General features: G+C 38.3%; 1 protein-coding gene across 9 annotated transcripts; it reads left to right on the plus strand.

Annotated features, from left to right (window-relative positions):
• Positions 1–74: 74 nt before the first annotated feature.
• On the plus strand, positions 75–18,131 carry METTL4 (methyltransferase like 4). 9 transcript variants are annotated; one of them, XM_032123059.1, is made up of 9 exons: positions 75–151; positions 868–1,382; positions 2,112–2,174; positions 5,257–5,623; positions 6,758–6,827; positions 8,669–8,843; positions 9,059–9,165; positions 10,128–10,216; positions 16,388–18,131. In XM_032123059.1, exons 2-9 carry the CDS (start codon positions 951–953, stop codon positions 16,531–16,533), a joined length of 1,449 nt encoding a protein of 482 aa, XP_031978950.1. In that variant the 5' UTR covers positions 75–151; positions 868–950; the 3' UTR covers positions 16,534–18,131. The 9 variants fall into 9 exon arrangements, with proteins under 9 accessions (XP_031978950.1, XP_031978941.1, XP_031978960.1 ...); XM_032123050.1 differs by having other exon boundaries at positions 103–415; XM_032123069.1 differs by having other exon boundaries at positions 103–374.
• The last annotated feature ends 4,857 nt before the right edge of the window (positions 18,132–22,988 follow it).

Below are 22,988 nucleotides of genomic sequence, written 5' to 3' on the forward strand. Positions count from 1 at the left end.
GGGAGGCGCGGGGAGGCGAGCGGGGGCGGGGCGGGCAGGCAGGCAGGGCGGGGAAGGGAAGTGAGGGGAAGTGAGGGGAAGTGAGGGGAGGCGAGGGGAGGCGGATCCCAGCCCCCGGAAGGGCTCGGGGGAGGGCCTGGCGGCGCTCGGGGTGAGTGTGTCCTAGGCGCTGCCGTGCCACGGCGACCCCCGGGCTTTTTCTGCAGCCGCCGAGAGATTTTCTGGGGAAAAGCCCGAGCTCTCTGTTACTGTGTGCCCGCGGCGGTGGGAGTCGGCGCCTGGCCTCAGCAGCGCTGGCGCCGCGGCTGCCCCTGTGCCTGTGTTACTGTTCCTGGGCGCCGTCATCGTCATCCGTGTCTCTATATGCATATATGGTATATATACGTGTGTGTGTGTAGATACGGTGTATGCGTGTGTAAGTAGTACGTATATGTGCGTATATATTGTGTGTGCACATGTATAGTATGTATATGGAGTTAATATAGCATGTATGCAACATATCTAGAATATACGCGTAGTAGATATACATATATATGTGGTGTACATACAGTGTGTATATATATATATGCATATGTACTAGTCGTATAGTCATAGACATAATCGGTGTGTCGTAGTGCTGCTTTCTGACTTGTTAAAAAGAGCCTGAGCAAGTCCGTACTGTATAAAAGTATATTAAAAAGTTATACAAAATTTGCTTACTATAGAAAAAGAAATGTTATAGGGATGAACCGAATGGGGAAACCAGCTGAAGTCAGAAGTTTCAACAGTGTGTCCTGCATGTGCATGGAAATGTCTGTCAGAAGGTGGGTGCTAATTTATGAAACAGTGATAATTCTGTAAAGTGAATTCTTACAAAAATTCCCACAGGAGGAGGTTGCTCCAGGAAGTGCATATGGTTGGTGAAAGCTACAGTATCAGAGAGTTGATTTTTCTTCTTGAAAAGGGGACTCATGATGTCCGTGGTACATCGTCTGACAGCAGGATGGCTTGTGGATCATCTCTCTTTCATCAACCAGTGTGGCTATGAGATCTGTGACTCCTTTGCACACCCTGGTGGTGTCACTTGCAATACTTCTGTCACATCTACTGAAGACTGTCACAGTACTTCTACTTTTGCTCCCACCCTCTCGTCAAGTGATAGTCCTACTTTTGGTCCTGGAGATGCCATAGAAACAGAAGGTAAACCAGCAAAAACGAGATACGTGTTTCGGGAGGAATTCTTTGATATTTCTAAGCCCCATATAGCTGCAGCTCCTGAGGAGCAGCTGTGTCAGGGATGCCCTGAGGTGAGTCTGACAGAAATAAAGGCTGACAGCAACAGAGAGGAATACCAAGAAGGAGCAAAGAGTGACACTGGAGATTCTGTTGCCACTGCTAGGAAGGTATGTTCTCTATAACACAGTAAATTACAGTAATCCCGTGATAAATAATATACTGCTAACATTGTTTTGCATACCTGAGTCTTTTGAGGTAGTGTAGAAGAGCAGGAACTTCTGAGGATCTTCTTGTGTCCCTTTTGTCAGTAATGTGCTTTCTGTGTCTCATAAGCAGTGGATTGCTCCCAAAATGTCCTGACGCTGGTTGTGGTCAGGTACACAGCCTGAAACTGTGGTAGCTGTTGAGACTGTGCAGATTAGTGAGTTTGGAAGGACAGTATGAATTTACCTTCAGTGTTGTTCAGTACTGTTCCATGTGGATAAAAGAAAGTAAGAGTCGCAGGTCTAAACCAATAAATGTAATCATGAAGACATAGTTAATTTTTTTCTTTTATTGGTAAACTGCACTTGGCACCTGAAACTTTTAGTATGGGCCCAAAGGAGTCACGAGTACAAACTATGACATGTACTAGGTACCTTCAGATCCCAGGACCATGAATAACTTAACACAGCTTTAAGCCTATGAACCTTTGGAATGCCTGCAGCAGCTTAGGTATTTTCAGATCTTTTTGCTTGCTATTTGACTTGTACTTGTGATAGAAAAAGAGATGAAAAATTTCTTCTGCTTTTAAAAGGGTTAATTTGTAATTCAGGTATGTTTGGGGTTATTTTCCTTTTATTTTGTCATGGAAGGATATGGAATTTTTTTGTTGTTTTTGTTTGGTAATTCTGCAGAAACGTAAAAGGAAATGTGTGTTTAACCAAGGTGAACTGGATGCTTTGGAATACCATTCAAAGGTAAGTTGGAAAAAACGTATATTTTGCAAGTACATGATACCTGACTTTGGGCATGTGCAGAGTGGAGGGCATGGTTGCAAACAAGTTCTGTTCTTGCAGCTTGTACCACTGGTGCAAAGAAGGAAAGGGAAGGGAAGATCAATCTCTCCAGTCCTGAGGTGAATAAGTGTTTACAGAGTAGATCTTCTGTGTAGTTACATGTGAAATTGCATCTGAGACATTACAAAGAGCTGGAAGCTGCATTCACGAAGTCATTTTGACTGTTATAGATAACTGAATGTTATATTGTGATGAGTTGAATATTAGGAAGTGATTGATTTGAAATTGGCAACGTAACCTGTTCCGAAGATCAGCTCATCTTTAGTTTTTCAGGACACTGAAGTGCTGAAGTTATTCAAAGCTTTTGTGACCAACTGTGCTTCAAAATATCTTATTCTGGAACTGAGAAAAAAATTTAATCTTTCTCTAACACTTTATATTGCCATACTAAAGCATTATGAATGACTTGGAATTCAAGTCTGTATGCTTATGTCAGTGTTGTACTGGTGAAGATACAATTGAATTACACTGAAGCATATTAGTAAATCACAGAAATACAAACTGTAGGTAACGTTTGATGTATTCTTACTGCTTTCCCAAATAGTGATGTGAACCTGAACTAGGATCTACACTTGCTTTCTTTCCTTCAACAAAGGTGTAAGTCATATTGGGCTCTTTTGCTTAATTCTGTTCCTCTTGAGCTACATTTAGATGACTACACTTTTTTCTTTTACATGGCAACAATCTTGTAGTAAACACGTCCAGTTTGCTGATACACTGTAGAGGTCCTGTGTTATTTTTGTGAATAAGCTATATGTATGCAGAATCACCTTAAAGCAGAGAATTTTGGAAGCTCAGCATCAATATGAGTGTGAAAATGTTTAAGCCAAAATAAAATCATTCAACAGTAGAAATAAGGAAAGAATTGAAGAGAAGTTTGATGTCTCAGAGGCTTGTGTAACTTCAAATGATTTTTGGTGAATATGTGGAAAAGACAGAGTTTGGAAAAATCTGTGACGCCAGTTAGCCTGTTATGTCATTCACAGATTAGAAAGTATTGGGTTTTTACTGTATTTGTGTTGCTAAAGGTTATGGCTCTGCAAGTCAACCCAGAGTATTTTGACACTTACTCCTATCTGTAGACTCATTGTCAAAAAAACCCCAATTTTGTTTCTGCAAGTGAATCCATTTATGAATTTCTGTCAGCGTCAACATAGGCAACAATACAAAATATGCTAAATTCCTTCAGCAGCCATTTGTTAAACTACTGCTTCGATTGCTTGATAGTCAAGAGACTTTGTCCACCTGTGAGTTAACACATGCATGTAAGAAGGTATAATTTCTACAGAATTAATAATCATATCTTTAGAAGCAGTATGAACTTCTCTTATCACAAACCTAGGTACTAAAAATGTATGACTCTGTACTCTCTGATATCTAGAGGTGGCACTACTAAATTATTAAAACAATTTTTTTCTTCCCCTGCCACTAATCTGGCAATTGTAATAAAGAGTATTTTGAAAAACCGTCTTGTAATCTTGAAGATTTCATAATCAGAAGCTTTTGAAACCATAATATGTATTTGAAACCTTTATTAAAGCCACTGTAACTGACTATATTATTATTCTAAATGGACAAACCCACCTCAGTGACAATCAGAACTTCTAAAGGCTTCACGATTTGGAAATAAAATGGGTCACTAAATTTTGTGAAGGGAAGGTGCTGAAGTGAATGACAGTGTATATAGATCCAAGAATCTTGTCATCCTGGACTAACAGGCTATTTGAGAGGTTTGCCACTTAGAAAAGTTGGAAAAATAAAATTCTGATACTTTAATTTATTGATTGTACTTCTGTATTACTGTAAAATGCATAAACTGTTGTTTTATGAAGTGAATTGAAATGTGGAAAATGACTGATTTTTAGATCCCAGTATACATCTCAAATAAAAATATGTTCATGGGCATAGTAATTTGAAATTAGATTAGAATTTTAAACTTCAGATACTTGCTTTGATATTTGTATTTGGTTGAAACAATTCCACCTCTGTTGTCTGAAATGTTTTATTGAGTACTTTCTTACTCTTTCTTTCTCCGGCCTTCTAATTATTGTAACTTTGCCAAAAACCAACAACAGAAGTTAGCGGGGTGTCCTGGTTTTGGCTTGGATAGAGTTAGTTTTCTGCTTGGGAGCTGGACAGCTAACGTAGAAATCTATGATGGAGTGGAAATGCTTAAATAAAAAATAAACCCAAATTTTTAAAAAAGCCTCAGAGTCAACATATTAAAAGCTAAAGGTAGACACGTTGCCCAAATGTCTGCACCCAGCTGCAGCTGGTTTGTCTCTCCCAGTCTGGTCAGGGTAGCTCAGAAAACATCAAAGATTCTCATTTTGGATTTAGTATGAGGGTAACATTCACAGCAACAACTGAAACATCAGTGTGTTAAGTAGTGCTTGCCCTAAGTCAAGGAGTTTTCAGTTTGCCACTCTGCCAGTGAGCAGGTGCACAAAGGAAGCTGGGAGGGAACGTGGCCAGAATGGGTGACCCGAACTGGCCAAAGGGCTATTCCATGCTCACTATATAAACGATGGGAGGTGGTGAGGAGCCATGGATTTGCTACTAAGGGATGGGCTGGACATCAGTGATCGTATTGTGTGTCAGTTGTTTCTCTTGGGTGGTACTTCTCTCTCTTCTCCTATTCTAATAATAAAAATTATGGTAATAATTCATTTTGTTTCAATTTTTAAACTGTTCTTATCTCAGCCCATGAGGTTTGCTTTTTTCCTTAGATTCTTCTCCCCACCAGGGACTGGGAGGCATGGGGTGTGAAAGAATGGCTGTGTGGTACTTGGTTGCCAGCTGGCATTAGACCAAGATACACACCTTCTTATCATGCCTTTTAGCTTTGAGCCAATGATCTCAGTAACTGGCAAGGATCCTTTTCCCTGCCTGCCGATTGAAGATGTTTTGATTTCAGTTGCATTCCCTGGTCAAGTAGATACTTGAAAGATCTTTTTTCCTTTGTTTTTTTGTGACCACACAGGTCAGGAAGCTCATTTGGGAAGGCACTTTGCATTTAGTCCAAGAAGGACTCAAAAGTGGTTTTCTTCATCACACTACCACAAAACTCAATTGCAGGAAGAATAATGTTCCTCAACACATTGTCTGTGGGTTGGCCGAATTATGTGAAATGGCAAAACAGTTTCCAGCTGTGAATGAAAGTGACCATCAAGCTGTACATGTGCTAGAGGATGAAACCTGCCATCCAGAGCAGGACCTGCTCTCATGTGTTATGAAAAACAGCTCAAACTGTGCAAAGATAATTGTGTTAATGGGGCAGAAATACTTGGTACCACCAAAAAGCAGTTTCCTCTTATCCGATATTTCATGTTTGCAGCCCCTGCTGAACTGTAAGTATCCTTAGGTTTTAGAATTTACCCCTTTTCTCCTGCCCAACAAGGGCAGTTAATGTAAAGATGCCTCAATGAACAGGTTTTAACATACAGCATTTCACTGATAGCAAATGCTGCTGGAGGCTTTCAAAGTGATAGTTCTAACTTCGTGCAAATAGGTAAGGACTTTCAAAGGAATCTTGAATGGTTAGGAGATCATGTCATGAGGGGATTATTTGTCTCCAGGAGGCTCCTTTAAAAACCTCAGCCAAAGTACAAGAGTTTGTGGGCGTGTTCTGAGCCACTGTCAGCATAGAAGTCACATAAACACGTTAAACTGGGACTAGCTGTGCTGCTGGGTCCCTATCCCACAGGAGCAGGCTTTAGCACAGGTTGCTGCTGAAGTGGTGGTCCTGCTGTCTTGATTTTTATCTAGATTAGACCATGGGAGAGGGATGAGATAATGCACCCTAAACCAAATGTTCACTTACAGACTCATCTTGTTCAGGGTCTTTTTAGATTGGAATAAACTGGTTGTGGAACAAAGCCCAGTATCTGCCAGGAAAGGTACCAGTTTGAGAGGCTGTTGCACCCAGCTGGAGGGGAGCACCACTTTAGCAAGGCCACAAGTAGCAAGCATGACTTGACTTTTCAGCTGGTAGTTGTCTGTCTCTCTTTACCTCCAGTAGTGCAAAACCATTTTTCTAGGGCTGGCTTGAAGCTCTGCATGTCCCTGTTCACCTGATGAAAAATCAAGGAGGACAGGAATCTTGCATTCAGGGCTGCAGCTTTTCACTCAGCTGGGTACCTCATTATGTAGCTTCTGTTGGGAAACTTGGAGAAATTTTTATTTTTTAAAACTCGCACTCTGCTATCCTTTTTTTCCTGAAAGTCCTAAAGATAGTCAAAATTTCTTGGAGGGATCTGACACAGATCACATAAAAGTCCTTTCCTTAGGTAATCGACCTAAAAATATCTGAATTTTCTGGATATGATTATCTGAATTAAAACAAACAAACAGTCTTTTAACTTCTTATTGGAAAGAACTGAAGAAATTTGCAGTTTTGCTGTATATCTGTTTTATCTCATAGATATTTTTAAAGCTAATTTACTGGTTTTTCTTTTTTTTTTTTTTTAAATTTCACTTGCCAGACAAGAAGAAATATGATGTAATTGTGATCGATCCACCATGGGAGAACAAGTCTGTTAAAAGGAGTAACAGGTATGTTTTACAGTAAAATCAAACAAATTTTGTCATTATAGCTTACAAGGGGCAATTAACATTTTAATATATTGATGCAATCCAAGACCAATATAACTGTGAGACTGTAGGTTAAACTTTTAAGTATTTTGACACATTCTTACCTTCAAGTCTATGGAATGTCTTAGGTATTTCACTGAAATGTCTTGAATACTTGGCATACAAAATATTTGCAAGAGTAGATCTTAAATTAGCTAGCGGGTGAGAGAATGTTAGTCCTTGAGACTTACAAAGAAAGTATGGATTCAGCTGTTTTGTAGTGCCCAGATCATGCAGATACTAGTTTGTAATTAATAGGGTTATTTCAGTAGGCATAAAGCTAGATAAATGTGTAAGTATTTCCAGGACTGAAATCTTGCTCAGAACTTTGAGTGGGTTTTTATTTAATTTGATCTGTAGCTTAAGCTTCAGTCTAATGTTTAGAAGAACGTGATAATGCCACAGTAAAATCTTCTAGTGCAATAGGAACTCTTGAGTGCTGTAGTTTATGAAGTCATTAACTTACATTTTTATGGGCTTCCTTCACTGCTGAGTACCATCATGTTTATGCCAGTGGAGTCCTCTTGATTACCACAGAATTGTATCCATGTGAAAGAAGGGTAGACAGGAAATACGGCTTTACAACTTTCGAAAATAAAGTTCACTGCAGTTTTTGAAGCTTGTTATGAAGACATAGTTTGAAGATGCAAAGACTGATTAGTAGGCTTTCCTTTGAAAGCCCTCCAGAAACCTCTAGAAACTCTTGAGTTGAATTCATTCAAATGTGTTTCTTGAGTATATATGGTACTCAGAGAAGAATTGTAGTTACAAGCATAAATTAGTCACCAAGATCCTCTCTCCCTTATAAAATAAAGGGAAAAAGTGGAGGAGCTATCACTGCTCCTAATTATCTTGTTGGCGGCTAATTGTTGTGTAGCATTTCTCATCTGGGTGAATCTTTTTTCCTCTGGACAGTCTAGTGCAGGAGGTATTTTGGATTTTATCCTTGTTTACTGTTTCTCACTGTAGTATTGTGTAGGATCCTGGGTACCCACGTGGTGGCTGCGGATTTTCATTAGGCCCTGTGCCAATATATTTGGTGCTGCAAAGTGTAGGTTTCACGAGCTACTGTTTATTAATAGCGTAGAATTGCATCATGAAAAAAAATTGTAGAACAGGATGGGATCTGGAAAGCATCCTGGATTCACCGGTGTAGCATTCAGTTAGCTCAGAAAAGTGCAGAATGGTCTTGAATAATGAGAGAAATTCTACCATGGCTGATAATTTAAAAAAATGAACAACTTCTGAAAATAATTGGAGGAATTATTATCTTTTATGACCTCTTAACTTGTCATTCAAAGTAGTGTTGCTCTTGCAAGTGACTCACTTGTCACTGTCATTCTGTAGAGAGTTTATTATGAGAAGTGAATAGTATTACATTGCCTAAGAAGCTACTGGTCACTAAATAGCTTTGTTCTGGCACAAAGATGAGAATATTGAATTACATATGATAGTTCTTAAATGAAACATGAGCCTCTAAACTTCTTCAGAGTCACAACTCATAATGCTTTATTTCGAGGGATAGTGGAAATACATAGTTAAAGGTTCTGCTCAGTAAAACTTAAGTACATACTCTAATGATTTTATATAAAATCCATCAGATTTGTCCACTGGGTGTCAGTCTTGAACTATTTTTATGACTTAGGTTGTCAGGAGATAATTCTTGAAGTGACTGGTCTGTGTAATTTCTTTATCCATTTGTGTTGCTTTGCAATTTTTATAGTTGGTATATGCTAATTTGCTTTCTCACTATATTGGCATAGGTACAGCCACTTGTCTTCATGGCAAATCAAGCAGATTCCTGTACCAGCACTAGCTGCTCCAAATTGTCTTGTAGTCACGTGGGTGACTAATAGACAGAAGCACTTACGTTTTGTTAAGGATGAACTTTATCCTCATTGGTCAGTGAAAACGCTTGCTGAGTGGCACTGGGTAAAAGTAAGTTCTCAATTTGTTTTGTTGTTTTCTTGGAGACTGAGCAGACTTGCACTATGACACCTTCTACTCTTCTAATTTGTCTATTTACTACCATGTGCTTCTGTTTTTGAAAGCTATGATATCATCAGTCTCCTCCATTTTATAAAAGAAAAGGTCTGGGAAAAATATGGGATATTAAAATCTTCTACTGTGTATTTTTAACTCTTTTGTGTCAGATTACTAGAGCTGGAGAATTTGTGTTGCCTTTGGATTCTTTGCACAAAAAACCATATGAAGTTCTTGTACTGGGGAGAGTTCAAGGAGATGTAAAGGAAGCCTTAAGGTATGTCAGAATATTTATGATAAATGTCTTTCTTGCCACTGCTAAGATTCCCTTTGTATGTATCACTTACTCATAATGCAATATAATGTCCCAAAATCTCTTGGCTGATTGCGGACCTAAAGATTATTAAAAAATGCCCTAGGGTATATTACCGTGTCCCGCAGCTGTAAGGAGGAGAGGAGAGAAGATCCAGCAGGCAGGAATTGTGCAGCAAGATTGATTTATTTAATTATTTTGCAAACTCTTTTATAGACTTTTTTCTTCATAGTCTAATTGGACGAGGATCGGCCACCCCTTGGGGTGATTGGCTAAAATCCTAAAACATCCATTGTCAAAATATTTTTCTACTATACCATAAACAAGACTTTTCAAGGCTGCAGGTGTTTCATTGTTTACATAACTCCACTACCTCTTCTGTGAGAGAGAAAAGTCTCCCACGGGCCCAGAAAATAGCAAGAAAATCCTTGCTAGCAGCATTTCTGTATCCACAAAATATAGTCTTACTAGCTTTGGAATAAGAGAGTGCCTTAGTGAGATTTAAGAGTGGAACCCCCTGTCTGTTCCTTACATCTGCTATGTTGAGGAACTGGCTTGGACAAAAGCCTCATGGACAGGGCTTCCTTTGCTGACAGGTACTCTTGGACCATGAGTCCTTGGCGCAGGCTGATGCCATTTTTGGGATGCTGCTGTTGTTCCACACATGAAAATATACAGAACTGCATTGTTTGTTCTTAGTGGCTTTGTATGGCTATTGTTCACCATGTTTTGCCTAAAGCCTCAATGATTTCATAAACTCTCATTTTATATATAACGTCTGAGCAACATTTAACATCCCTTGGACTTCCCTGAAGTTTGTGAATGAATATTCTGTGTTATCTCCCATCTGAAGTAGCTCTGCAAGAGCTGCACCATCACATTGGGTAGCATTCATTCTCATGTTTATTTTCTGATTTGTATGACAGGAAATCAGAAGGCGTTCTTCCAATTCCAGAGCATCAGTTAATTGTCAGCATACCCTGCAGTCTGCATTCACATAAACCTCCTCTTGCTGGTACGTTTTGGGTTTTTTGCCTAATGTTTCTGTAGCGCAGTGGACTTGAACATCTCATTCTGGGACATACCTAGAAATGCCTTCACTTCCCATTTGCCAAGCAATTTTACTCAACAGAACTTAGGGTTCCTCAGCATTTCTAAAAGCTTTCTGAAGCACACAGTCTTGGCCTCTATGAATGAACATGAAAACTAGAACTTCAAGTATTACTGTGTGTAAATTTTGAGTAGATATGTGGAAAAAACCTCGCCTTTTTCAAAATTTATCTTTTAAATACTGCACAAACAGTTTTACAGATACTTCACATATGAAGTGATAACAAATGACGTAAAGTACCTTGTGATGGAGAGAACTTTGGGAATACATAAAAGAGGAAAGCAAAAATCTCTTTCTTTATTATGTCATCCTGAAATAAATGTTTACATATGTCCATGAATTGATTATATGCCTGCAGTACAATTATACCTTTAAATCCAAAAACTTAGTTATTTTAAGACTGCTAATAAGAGGCAACAAATAAGGCATGCCCTGCTTGTTTCTGTGGAGTTGTATTCCACTCACTGAAATTGATGCATTAATTCCAGCCAGCCAGCTAGTGTGGATATAAATTCAGCTTTTTAGAGTTAATCCAAAGAATTGTTCTGGAGCACTTTGACTAATTTCCTCAATAGGAAGTGATACTTCTTTCATCATTATAGCACCTTAGAACATTACAAAGCCATGGTAAGAAATATATTTAATACCTCTCACAAAAACGATTTCATCCTCCTCATGGGGGGAAGCTCACGATGGGCCTGCAAATATTGCAGGTGTTTTGTAATCACATCTGGAAAAGCAGGTAGAAGAAATATTTAATGCTTTTGGAGAGGAGAGATGTCACACTTTGCTTCATTGGTATGCTTTTCGTTTTCTCTTCCCAAGGGGTAGAACAACTTCTATCTGAACAATTATTGTGCATTCAGGGACGCTCTAAAATTTGTGTTCGGGAGCTTGTATTTATTAAATTTACATATATGTATATATATATATACACACGCACCCTCCTGTTAAAAAACTACTGGAAGGGACATACTTTGGTTACCTAAAAATAGAAGAAAAAGAAAGGCAATTCTACGAGAATTTTCTTGCCATCCTGAAGCCACATCTTTATGAATTAGGGCTGCAGCACAAGGTATATGGGTTGATTTAAGCTAATGAACAGTGGGGTGGTAATTTATGAGGCAGTCACCTAGGGCCTCTTTAGCAAGCTGATACTTAGCAGCAAACTTGGACACAAACAGGAAACTTTGAGGTAGCCAAGGGTGCAACACAGCACCCTTATTATAGAAAATTCTAGTGCAACGATGGTCCTGGGAGCAATTCTTTTGTAGGGCAGAATCTAGAAACCATATTGGAGAATGCTTTATAAATTATAACCCCAAGTGGACTTGGAAAGAAATTGTCCTTGCTAATTTCTTGTGTGTATTTCTTGAGTCTTCACTTGTGTGATGGGATTTGATACCATTGTGCAGCATTTATGTTTGTCTTTGAAAAAATGAACTTGCTGTGGAGCAACATCAATGATTTAAAAGGTTTTTGTGGAAATCCATGTCTACCCTACAGTTTTTTGGCAGATCTGGGCAGAATATGGTTATGTAATGAAAAGGTAGACCACAAGGTAAAAGCTGATTGCTGATGCTTTGACTTCTGTGCTGTACAAGGTGTTGCTTTCACGACCAGGCAATAATCTCAAGCAGCCAGTAGAGAGCAGCTGAGTTACATCCTGGAGGGGTTCAGAAGAAATTTGAACAGAAGCAGAGATTTGGCAAGGGGGGGAGAAGGACAATTGATGAGTCACACACATTCTTTATGCTTTGTTTAAGTAGTAACAAAGCCAAAAATATTAATATTTACTGATGCTGTCTGGCACTTTGTTTCTTATTATAACAATAAAGGTTGTATGTTGGTACATATGTAGCCGCTTAATGACCGATTATAACAGTTTATGTCTCTGGGGGAAGAGAAAGATGTAAATTAAAGTAAGCCATCAAAAAGAGATGTTTTTGTTCCTACGGTGCATTTAACCATGAAATTGCAACTGTAGGGGTTTTTGGTGATGCATGTGCTGTGTTCGGTGCTTAGAGCTCTAATATGTCATTGTAAATGTACTTAAGCTGCTTTATGCAAATGTGTTAAAATCAAATTTTATTACTCCAGGTTTTGATTCAAACAAACAGCAGGTTTTCTTCATAATTCAATTCAATGTTGGTCTTAGGGAACACAAAAGATGTTCTGTTACGGAGATGTTTGAAGTTCTACAAAACTTCACATCACCTTTTCTCCTTTTCCTGTATTATAGATTGTTCTTGTTATAGCCATTGCTCTTCCAGTTTTTAAGTATATGCATTTATTGTTAGAAAATAATACTGTTGTGTAGGAGTTTGCCTAAAAGCACTGGAATTAATTCTTGGCTATGTTCTAACCAATTTGCATATCTCCAGCAGAACACTGCAATGAGAAGTCGTGGGAACTCCCTCCTCCTGTAGCAATGATGACTTGTTTAGGCCATGTTATGAAAGGTTTTCTTGGAACTAAAAAAGGAAATGCCTTTTGTTTCCTTATGTGCCTTGTGAGCCCTTACTGTAAGACTAATTGATAGGTACATCAGCATCTAGGTTGAACTTCAAGCTCGGGAAAGCTGCAGTGCTGTAAAGCCATCTTTGAGCTGGATTGCAGATCGTTTTCTGGTCCTACTCTTTTCAGGGTTTAGACAAATTAGGCAACAAGGACCTCGACATTGCAAACTCTTTTGAAGGGTTATTTTAAACTGAAGTAACTGTGTGCTTTGTGCTTTGCATGGCTCACCGATCAGGCAGTGAAAAAGCAGACAGTCATTTTCACTTTAAGTATCCAATTTGTCAATGCAGAACCTGCTTTTTAGGCAGTGGAAGTTCAAAAGATAAGGAGAAACTGTTGCTTGTTTCAAAGATAATTATTTTTTATGCTCATTTAAACATTTTTAGGAGCATGCATCTTCAGTACATGTTTGGGATTAAGAGTACACAAGTATGGCAAGTCTCCTGCTTGACCACTGGATCGTGCTTCGGAATGAAATGGGTTTTCTGGAAGTGTTATGTCTGCCAGCTGGCTTTGTGCTGGCTTCATGTGTCCTGGAGCATTAGGTGCTCAAATATAAGTACCTGAGTTGCTATCATAGTGTTTGTGACACCTGCAAGTGATAAAGAACAGGCTGTTTATCATCTATTTAACCTGTTTCCTCTCTGTGGTATCTGTCAGTGGATAGAAGTAATTGTGTGCTGGGTTTTGTTTTGCAATCTATTCCTGTGGTAGAAAAACTCAGTATTTTATTTTTCTACTGATGTAACTCCTCTAAGCTGTTTTCAGAGAAAAAAACCACAAGGGTTTGCTTGAGGCCTGCAAATCAGATCCATGTGTGTTAAGATAGCCTACTGGGGATGTAAGAGTCTAACAAAGAACCCATAATTTGTAACTTGAACACTGATTTTTCCTATTTTCAGGAAACCAATGTAATGAGATTTTAAGCCAAAAATTCAGTTCTCTTGATATGGTAATTTTTGTTGCAGTGCAAGTTACTGCCTGATGTGATTATGTAAATGCCTACAACCTAGCAATGAAGAATCACATATATAATGTGATCTTGAATTATATCTAATATGTCTCTTTTTTTAAAAAAAAGCCCTCTTGGTTTAAAAAGATGGTCCCTCTGGCAGAAGGAGAGGGGGAGATTCCTGGGACTTCCTTTTTAAATTCTATAACCAAATTGATAGAAAGACTGGCACGTTTCCTGGTTCTGCTGAATTGATCCGTTTCTTGTCTGCCCCTTTTTTTGCTTTCTAGTGAACCAGTCTTTGAGGTTGGTTGAATCACTGAAGTGTGCTTTTCAAATCTGTTCTTTTAGGCATGAAAGTTTTTGGTGCCTGTTAAAACTGCTTTGGATTACTGAACCTAGTGCTATGATGATGTTTTTAACCTATGCATTTTAAGGTCTACCACCTGTCTGGGCAATGTGTTCAGTGTTCAGCACCCTCATTGTAAACAATTGTTTCCTTATATCTAGTCTGAATTGATCCTATTTTAGTTTAAAACCTTTATCCCTTGTCCTATAGCTGCAGGCCCTGCTAAAATAAGTTTGTTCCTTTCTTTCTTATAGACCCCATTTAAGCATTGAAAGGCTACAATAAGGTCTCCCTGGAGCCTTCTCTTCTCCAAGATGAACAACCCAACCCTCAGCTTGTCCTCCTAAGAGGGGTGCTTCAGCCCTCTGATCAAATCGGCAGCAAATTATGCACAAGAAATCCTTATCTTAATGGAGCTGGAAAAAGAACAATACATTTTACCACTTTTTTTATTGTGATGGGTTTGCAAAATGGTATTAAGCAGCTGCTCATAAGTGGTGTCTAATTAGATGAACTCCCATGGCACCAAACAGTGTGTGAGTTTTCTGTCAGAATGTACATTTTCCTCTAAACTTCCCAGACTCTTCTCTGCAAATGCTGGGTTTGCTTAAACATTTTATCTTGCCTCTAAAAGAATCAGGCTTTTGGAATAAGATTCCTTCTGGTAGCAGTATTTTTTAGATTAAAAGCTGCCTTGATGATAACCCATCTGAGACATTCATGTAACATTTGTTAAAGATTGGAAGAAGAAGAACAGATTTTTATGACATGCCAAAATACAATAAAGCCTGGAAACACCCATCACAAAATATTTACAGAAAAGTTTTTAGTATATTGGAGCTTTGGGAAAGGTGATCAGGTAGGTAGGAAATGCATTTGGGGCTGGCTAACACTAGAAAGTAAAGTGGATGCTCATCTTTCTGCAATGGGAGCAAGCCATGACCTGATCAGCTGGAGTCTTACACAGGGAGTCTGTGACTGGCAAACTTGATGCAAAAAGTCAGTACTTGGATTGCTCCAAAAAAATAAGAAAAAGCATTTCCTCTCATACTTTGGTGTATGCTGACTGGATGTGTTTTTGCTTTCTGCAGTGATCATATCTGAAGAGACTTGAGTGAAGCAGCAAAATGTCAGATTTATGAGCTGTGTTTTTAAGTGTCAGAGATTGAGAAATCACTGGCAGATCTGATCTAAAAATGACCAAGATATCCTTTGTAAAGGGGAATGTTTCCATAATTTTTCTTCTTTTATCTTCAGCAACAAAACCAAAAACTTAACATGCAACTTTTAGTAGAGATAAGTTTTTCAGTCTTTCTACCTTCTCTGTGTTGGAACTGTGTGTTGCTCCTTAAAACTTTGCTTTTTTCCTGCATGTTTTTGTACACAATAACTTTGCAGCTATTTCATGAAACCTAGTTAAGGAATTGCTTGAACCAGCCACAGACTAAATGACTCTGTATGACAAGTAACACATTTAACAATAAACTCTTTGCAATAATACTTTTCAAGCAAAATGCAAGATCTTTTTCTGTCACTCCAAGAATACCAGTCATGATCAGTGACACAGTTGATGTTAATGACAGGCATCTTTATATTTAGATTTAGGCAGTAAAAATGCCTAACTGTAAAAGAAAATTGAGATTTATGTTACTGAATAATAGTAACAGAGTTATAGAAATATCTCTTCAGCTGCCAAGTTGATATTGAGGGAAAAAGTAGTTCCTGCCTTTTATAGCTGTTTTAGTGCTATGCTTATTTAACTGGTGTTTGTTATTTTATCTCTTAACAGTTGTCATTACCCCTTTAAGGTACAGAGGAAAAGAGTGTGGTCTTAATTAAGAAAAGGGTTTATTTATTTATTTTTAGAAGTGTTGCCCTCATGTTACTGGAGCTAAGTGAGGCTTTAGGAGGTGTTTGGTTGATATTAGTAAAAAATTCAGAATTCATCTATGTAGAGGCTGAAATAAATCCTCCTTCCCTTTCTCTAAATGAAAACTAATAAATCAAGGCTATTGAAGGCCTTGACAGTATTGTTCAGAATCTCAAGGGCACTTATTTAAAATTACTTTCTCACTATAAATAGTCCAGCTGTTTGATGAAACCTCTGAAATTAATTTGCTCTCTCTTCCTTTTTTAATGAAACATTCATTTTTTCATCTGCTAGCATCACAGGGGAGGTTTTACTTGTTTACTATTCTTATTTGTACCATTGTCATTGTTGTTGTCTTCTTTTTTTTTTTTTTCTCTTGCACAGCAGTTCTGGCAGAGTTTATCAAGCCAGATGTGGAATGCTTGGAGTTGTTTGCTCGCAACCTACAGCCTGGCTGGACCAGCTGGGGAAATGAGGTCTTGAAGTTTCAGCACATTGATTATTTCACTCTTCTGCAGAATGAAAACTGAGCTGGGTCTTAGATATCTATATCTTCTGAAATTCCACACCTTCCCAGGGTGCTCTTGAACTTAACTTTATTACTGATGGTGCACCTAAAGGTAACAGGAATAAAACCAATTGCATTTTAGTTAAAATTCTTTAAATGACAAGATACCTGTTCAATGCTGCCTTCCTTTTCTGCAAGGTGGTCCCTTATTTTGATGATGTGAACATATTTAAATACTGATGTTGTTACCAAAATCTAAAACTCCTTAACAGCAGTGAAGCATTAAGAAGCAGGCATTCTTTATTTGGCTGGATGCATGAGGGAGTATCTCCTCTGAAATATCGTGCATGCTGATTACAGAGAAAGCTCCTGTTTATATACTGTATTTTACATACATATTCATTGACCTTTCTGAATAAACATATAGATGATAATAATTTCCCCCAAATCATTAATATATATGCCCTCCTCTTTGCACACGTGTTCTTCTGTCCCAGGGGTTTCTTTGGCGGTCCCTGGTGGTCAGCCACCCCAAAATCATACTTGACCATCCAGTGAACTGGTGAAAAGTTGGCATAACTGGGCTGGTTACTCTGCAATTTTTCTTCTTGGTCAATGTGTAACATGATCCTAGAGAATAAGCATTGTGTGGTTCTATAGGTTTGTGGTTTTTGAAGAATAATCATATTAACCAACCAGGTGCAAACAATTCTTCATCTGCCAGCCATGTTAGAGTGTAAGTTCATCCCTGTTCTTTTTTAGACCTCAAGAAAAGAAAGATATTTTAAAGTATTCTCACATCCCAACTGCTACATTGTAGCTCTTGTGTTATTTTTAAAGAATTATAATGTATTGTTTTTAAAGAGTGTCAATGGAAGTAAACAGTTCTGAAATTATGCATGTTTTGTTAAAGATTTTTTTTTTGCAAAACAATGGATTTTGAATTAAAATAGTTATGAAGGCAGTGTATCTTCCTACATGTTTGTATCTGTCTGTCTACCTCAGAGAAAATAAAAGGAGCAGTGCTTATGTTTATTGGCACATGAATTCTTGACTGACCACATTCTATGTAAAATTATACTTTTAAAACAGTTGGCAATTCTATCTTTGTGTATATGGTGTTAATTCTTTGAATACATTGTAAATGATCAGTCTCAACATCTTACAAACTCTAACAGATTATATGTATTTTTAAAATTTTCTTTCCTTATGTTCTTGGAACATTATAAAGTCATGCCAGTGAGCTGTATTTTTCAGCTAAGATAAAAATGATCCCTTTTGAAAATTTTTTTTTTTTAAAGAATGGTACACTTTGTGTACCCTTTGCTGTGCTTGGATTGACTTTGAAAAATGCAAAGAAAACGTAATGAGGCCTCTGCCACTTACATACTTGCAGCAGCAGAGGCAGAGGTGCTGGATGAACTGATTTTCCTGATGGCAGACTCCTGAGTTCTGACTGTTTATAATGGAGAACAAAATACATTGCATAACTTCTTTACAGTCATTTCCATTTTGGTAGCCTGGTGAGCTGAGAAGATTTTTTAAAATTAAGCTGTAAATGTTAGCAGATGATTTTTTGATAATTTTGTAATAAAAATGATCATAAAAACTTGTGTCTTACTTTCAGACCCAGTTTCTATATTACTGTTCAATTTCATGTTTTGCCTATTGGAGCAGTGGAGTTAATAAAACAAGGAAAATGCTTTTTTCTCCCTCCCCCAACAGTTAAACATATACTCAAGCAAATAATGTAACAGTGAAAGTAGTTACCCAGGAAAACATTTCTTGCTGCATGATTGTATTTAGTCTGCATTTTAAACTGTCAGTACCGAAGCAATCTTGCCTACAGCTACAAGGGATAGAAGGTTCTTTATTTGCTTTTAGTTTTATAAGACATTCCCTACCTGGGGCTTCTGCATTCCCAGTCAGAATTCCCCTGCCCTCCAAAGATGCTCTCATCTAGTACTAAATGATGTATGAGACTCAGGTGGAGAATAAATCATAGCTGCTGCCCCTATCTTGTTTTCCCTTTGTACTCTACAAAGCAGCACAAGAAATTACAATATTGTCTGTTCCACATCCGCTGCTATGGACAGCTCCAGATTATCTGTGTAATTACAACTAAAAGAAAGATGAACAATCCTAGAGACCAGGAAACCACCTTTCTCCTTTGAGCTAAGCAGTAGAACCCTTCTAAGGGAATGACCTTCTTTAGGCTGTTTAAGAATTGATGACCTTATTAATTTGTCTTTTCTGTGGAGACCCTTTGCAAATAGTAGCTTTCTAGACCTAGAATCATTAAGGTTGGAAAAGACCTCTAAGATCAAGTCCAGCTGTTAACCTAACATCACTGTGTTCACCACTCAACTGAAGCGGCTAAGCAGCTACTTCCAGCACCTGGGAATCCAGCCTCCTAAGTATGGCTTGTATGTAGAGGACTTGTGCAGGCAGACGCTAAGCTTCTCAGGGTAAGTCAAAAGTTGAAGATTGGAACTTATGCCATACCTGATCCTGTCATAAATAGTTACAAAATTGTGCCTTGGACATCTGTTTGCTGTTTTTCCACTGCTCTGGCCATGAAGAAAACCTTGTGAATATGACAGAAGTGGTGCACATCTGCAGCCAACTTGAAACCATTGTGTTTTCTGAGGTGGAGAAAACCTGTTGCTAGCTTGAAAATCTCATGGTGGTATTAGCAGTTGATAGTTTCAGTTGATAGGGTCATCTTTTAAACATAATTATTCACCTGCTATGCTTAATTCATAATTTAAATAGCCTCTTATACTTTTCCAGCTGTCCAAGACCCCAGCTGTTCCTAACCAGCCATCAGATTGTTCAATGTCTGTCAAAAGTTTCTTCTGAGGCACAATCTGCAGCATTCTGAAAAATCAGTGATGAGTGAAACCAGCTAATATAACAGGGCAATTTAAGATCCAGTTTCCTTTTATATTATATATGTCAATTGCTCTATATTACTTTTGTAGTGGAAAAATGCCCTCTGTTGTGTCAAGCCTTGTATTAAAAAGAAAACTTGCTCTGAAGAGTTTACAGAGTTGGTAAGAAATGAAAGAAAAATGGAGAAGATAAGGATGGAGGAAGTCAGGATAGTAATGAGATGCCAAATGGATATTTGATAAGTATCAGCCTAGCTATTATGCACATCTTCAGTGTTCCTAAGAAATTATAAGGTTGTTTCCCCTATTTTAAAAGGGATTTTCTTTTTTTGTATTCTGGTATCACACATTCAAAGAAAAAAATAGATGGAGTGTGTATTTTACTTACAACATTAACAAAATAGAAGGATTTTTTCAGCTATAAATTATTCTTGTGGCAACTTGAAGAAGTGACAACTGTGATTACTCAAGAATTTTCACAAAGTATGTTATTTGGTACATCTATTGTTATTTTAGCAGGACAATGATAAAAGTTTCTTTGGCTAGGTGTTCTCTACTACTTAGCGCCTTTTAAAATTATGTCATATTGCAAAAAAACTCAGTTATATTACAAAAAGAAGTCATTTTAAGCTTTTTCTATATGTAGAGTACATCAAGTGTCATAATCAAACTTACTTTTATGAATCTTCAGGTTTGAGTATGATTTTGAAATGTCAAATTAGCATATGACCTTTACTTGTATTTTTAAACTTCTGTGAAGTAAAAAGAATTATACCAGCAAGATATGTTTTTGGAATAATGATTGCTAGGCATGTACTCCCGTGGAAACAGCAAAACTTCTTTTGCAAGATTAAACATTATTAAAGAAGTGAGTAGGTCATACCTCTTCATAGCATTCAGCTTGGATAGATGTCAGCAGCAGTAAAGGGTTGACTTTTTAAAATAGATTTCCAAACTACATAAACAACTGCAAAGTTACAGGAGATAAATGCTACTCTGCCTTGATAATTGCATTCATTAGCCTCAACATACCATTTAAGACTTGGCTAGTGCTTGTTTTGGGTTGGACATAACAGGAAGAGAATGGAAGGTGGCTAGAGAATAGCCAAGGGATGAGGTATGTTCCAGTTGCTGAAAGAAGTCTTGTGGTGTCCCAGCTGGCAGGTTTTTTCATAGAATCATAGAATAGTTTGATTTGGAAGGGACATTTCCAGGTCATCTCGTCCAGCCTCTCTGCAATGAGCATGGACATCTTCATCTGGATCAGGTTGCCAAGAGCCCTATCCTACCTGACCTTGAATGTTTCCAGGGCTGGGTCTGCCAGTTTTTTGTAGAGAGAATTCTATATGTGCATGTGTGTGCATGCAAAGCTGACCTGTTGGAGTAGTGTAAATCAGTGGTATACAGTGCTTTGAATAACAGTGATATGTGCATTGCTAGAAGTTAATATCACCATATTTTTACTTGTCAGTGTCCTAATGTTACCAGTTTATGGGAAAAACATACTATTTATTTGGTTAGAGATGCCCTAGTACCATACCTGGTTTGAAAGCTTGCCTGGGGCTGTGTGATAGATATGCTTTTGCTTGGTATTCTTCAGAAAGCACAACATTGATACTGATGAGTGAACAGCATAGCAGCTGCCAAGGTGTGTTCCCATGACCTTGGCCACATCTCAAAAGCATGGGAAGCACACAGAAGGTTGGGCAGGTGCATGGTTCCACGGGTTCTTTGGCAGCTTCAGTGTGCCTCCACATCACTAAAATGTCATCAAAGCTGCTCTGATGAGGCTGGGTCACCTTCCTGGGCCCAGCTATGAGGACTTTCATTGCTGGCATAAAGGAGTTGAGGTTATCACCTTGTCAGGGTTGTTCTTTGAGTAGACTGAAAATTTTCTAAAGAAAGTTGCTTTTTACTTGCAAACATTTTTTACTCAACTTGCTGAACACTCTTGGTGTGCTGTAGAGCCTGGACTTTCAGCGCTGGGTCTGAGCCTGCCAAATGGGATTAAAGAGTTATGGGCTGTGCTCTTGAGGGCTGATTCAAAATTCTTCTGGTATTGAGACATCCAGGCATTCTTGGAAGCACTTTGGCTGCCAAACTGCAGGCAGAGCTCTGTAGTGGTCCTCCCTTCCTGCTTTTTGGCTTTTTAGCTACCTGTCAGTCTTACAAAAAGAAGGGCTGGGAGGCACTGTTGACACTGGGGTTTTGACACTGAAATCACTGTGATTTCTTAAGAAATGTGGCATTTTTCATCTTTTCCCTGTGATGACAAAATCTGAAATTTCTATTACTCATTTCAGAGCATTTTTATATTTCAGTTAGTTTACATTTACTTACAACAAAGTAGGTCTGACTTTCCGTAAGCTCCGGTTTTTGCTGCTTAGTTCTTGTTCCTTCCTCCTTTTTAATTTCTCAACTGGTTTGCTTCAATCTAATATCCATTTACACATTAGTAACTTTATTTTGTTATTTATTTGTTATTAGAGGTGCCTTTAGATTTCTTTTAACTGTTGGGAAGGCTTGGCTGTAAAATTGCGTGGTTTGAATTTGTTGGTTACCTGTTCCCACAAACAACTGTGCATAACAGAGTGTGGCATGGGATTGGAGACATGGATCTGGAGGTCAGGGAGGAAAGAGAGGCTGCTTAGTAAATGTCAGCAGGAAGATGGGAAACTGTGGCAATAGCGAAATTCACTGCTGCCACGAGAACATGAAAATGTGAAAGAAAGGTGTGATTTCTCTGTTACGTTGCCTAATTTGTAAGTAAAAAAGTTAAATAGGACAACAGTACCATAGCAAGACTACTTTCCATAAGGGGAATTCTTTTTATCAGTTCTCTGGTGCTACCTGTTTGATAAGAAAATAACAGAGTGAGGCCTCATTGGATGACCTTAATGGAAAGGATAGCAGCTCTGAGTGAGTACAGGAGCCTTTTTTCAGATCAGCTAGGGAGATAGTATTCATGTTTAAAATACTACTACTAAAATGCTGCGAAGGCAAATACTTGAGTAAGATTTTTTACCCCTGATGTTCAATATGCAGTGGCATGTCTTCTTTTTTCCCATGTCAGTAAGTAAATGGTCTTAAAATAAAGTAGCATTATTGCTTATCACTAGTTGGAATATTTGGCACTCTTATTCAATTTTCCTTTTCTTGTGTAAAACCCAAACAATAACTTCTGCTGAGGGAGAGGGAGGTCAGACATTCTCATTTTGTCTGTAACACTGCCTCCATTTGCCTCATATTGTGGAGCCTACAGTCCTCTAAGGACCTGGGATCAATGGAATACTCCTCACTGTGGCCTGTCTTAGACCTCCTCTTTATTCCCTTCTCTGTCCTTCCTTAAAGAGTATTTCTTTAACATGTACTGTCTAACAAAATGAGGGTCTGCAAAGAGGAAGTAACAGATAAAGTGGAAAACAGTGCCCAAAATGCAGTGGAATGATGAGGATTGTAACACTTCACAGCTAGTGCCACTGCAGTGCTCATGGTTCTCTAAACCATTGCTATGGACCAGCTCATACACACGTTTGAGACTTTACAATCTGTAAAGATCCGTCTCTTCTCCTTTTTGGAGATG

The sequence above is a fragment of the Corvus moneduloides genome, chromosome 1, assembly GCF_009650955.1.
Source record: "Corvus moneduloides isolate bCorMon1 chromosome 1, bCorMon1.pri, whole genome shotgun sequence".
NCBI lineage: Eukaryota > Metazoa > Chordata > Aves > Passeriformes > Corvidae > Corvus > Corvus moneduloides.